The 2,242-nt window shown below is 41.6% G+C and overlaps 1 protein-coding gene across 1 annotated transcript in view; it reads left to right on the forward strand.

Moving 5' to 3' along the window:
• The window catches only part of LOC130586366 (plexin-A2-like), a gene marked incomplete at its 3' end in the record, with an annotated part of 10,288 nt that extends 9,739 nt beyond the window's left edge, over positions 1-549 (forward strand). The window contains exon 4 of the mRNA XM_057387152.1: positions 43-549. Within this exon, the coding sequence (XP_057243135.1) occupies positions 43-549 (507 nt within the window). The remainder of the gene's footprint in view (positions 1-42) is intronic.
• Between the last annotated feature and the right edge of the window lie 1,693 nt (positions 550-2,242).

The following is a 2,242-nucleotide window of genomic DNA, read 5'->3' on the forward strand; positions in this document are numbered from 1 at the left end:
TGACCATTGGCACCGATAAAGTGACCACTGCCACCGTTAAAGTGACCATTGGCACCGTTAAACTGACCATTGGCACCGTTAAACTGACCATTGGCACTGTTAAACTGACCATTGGCACCGTTAAACTGACCATTGGCACCGTTAAACTGACCATTGGCACTGTTAAACTGACCATTGGCACCGATAAACTGACCACTGGCACCATTAAACTGACCATTGCCACCGATAAACTGACCACTGGCACCATTAAATTGACCATTGCCACGGTTAAACTGACCATTGGCACCGTTAAACTGACCATTGGCACCGTTGAACTGACCATTGGCACTGTTAAAGTGACCATTGGCACCATTGAACTGACCATTGCCACCGTTAAATTGACCATTGCCACCGTTGAACTGACCATTGGCACTGTTAAACTGACCATTGCCACCGTTGAACTGACCATTGGCACCATTAAACTGACCATTGCCACCGTTAAACTGACCATTGGCACTGTTAAACTGACCATTGCCACCGTTAAAGTGACCATTGCCACCCACCCGGGGGGTGATTTACATTTGGGCTTGGACAGGATGCAATCCCATCAGTGTAGAGAACAAGGGTCGGTCCCTTGGGCTGCTGAGAGTAAAAAGAAAAGGGAAAAAGGATGAAAGAGAGGTGCTGCGGTTACACGATGTCTCTTGCACAGAACCTGCACTGTGCCCTGGTTGGGAGTTCTGCCCTGTCCCGAGCTCCCAGGACAGCTCTGTCCTGCAGCCATGGGAAATGTGCGAGTGGGAGATCAGAGCTGCCCTCTCCCTGCCTCCCTCCCGGCTCCTCGGGTGCTTTTTGCCTGATACTCTCCGACCTCCTCACTCCCAGAGACTTTGAGCACCAGCAAAAGGGGCTGCCCTGCCTTTACGTGCTGAAATTGGTGAATAACAGAGCTGGAATAATCCCAGAGTGCCTCCTCCAGCCTTCCCCTTCCTTCTGACTCTCAGTCCAGTTGTAGTCCTGGAGTATATTTGGGTTAAATCGCCCTGCAGAGCTTTGAAGCCAAAGGGCAGCAGGTTGTGACCTTCTCTGCTTTTCTTCTTGGGATTTCTTTGTGCAGAGCCTTTCRCACCACGAGCTCGGTCTCGTTACTGAGAAATAAATAATTAGAATATCTGGAAGGTCCAGGTACAGTGGATGAGAGACTGAGGAGTTTCAAATACACACACAGGCTGCTTTCTGCCCCTGTTTTCCCACCAGGAAAAGGGATAACAACACTTTCTGACTTCACAGGGAGTTCAGCTGAGAGTTTGTAATCCAAAGTGCAAAGAAAGCGAGATAAACACTGACCTTCACTGTTCGCAATCACCTGATGATTGCTGCATCTCACAATATTGTGTATTCTGGAACAAAACACATTATCATTGCATGGGCCACATTTTATATTATTTTTGAATTATTTTTATATTCTATTTATATTATATTTATATTATTTTATATTATATTTATATTATTTTATATTATATTTATATTATTTTATATTATTTTTATATTATTTTTATATTATTGTTATATTGGTGTTATATTATCTTTATATAATTTTTATATTATTTTAATATAATTTTTATATTATTTTTGTACTATTTCCATATTATCTTTATATTATTTTTATTTTTTATTGCATTATTATTATTATTATTATTATTATTATTATTATTATTATTATTATTATTATTATTATTATTATTATTATTATTATTAATTATAATAGTAATAATAATAATAATAATAATGATGATGATGATGATTTTTCGGGGAGTTTGGCCGTTCCTGGTGCAGGGATGGGGCTGGAATGAGGCTGATTCCAGCACCCCCAGAGTGGGCATTGCCAGGAAAATGCCACAGGACCAGGACAAACATCACCAACCCCCAGGTATGGCAGCTCAGCTTGACAAAACAACCAGGTTTCATGTTTTTTGAGTGTAGTTTGTTGTGAGCCTGTGATCAGAGGCACCAGGCAGCCCAGGTCCAGCAGGAGCTGCGTTATTCCTCCAGGAGCATTAAAGAGCMGCCGATGCCTTCTGGAAACTGTTGATAAAGCTCTCTTTTTTAGAACCATTTCTGCTTCCCCAGCACAAATGTACTATTTCTTGTTTGGATCTGTCGCTTTCTTCATTCACTTTTATTATTAGGGACATTTACATGAAAACAGCGGGTTTTATTTTTTTTGCTCTCGCAGCACAATTTCCCCATTGCAGCTGCGCTT

The sequence above is a fragment of the Malurus melanocephalus genome, unplaced genomic scaffold, assembly GCF_030028575.1.
Source record: "Malurus melanocephalus ecotype Western Australia unplaced genomic scaffold, MMel_1.1 scaffold_1148, whole genome shotgun sequence".
Lineage (NCBI taxonomy): Eukaryota > Metazoa > Chordata > Aves > Passeriformes > Maluridae > Malurus > Malurus melanocephalus.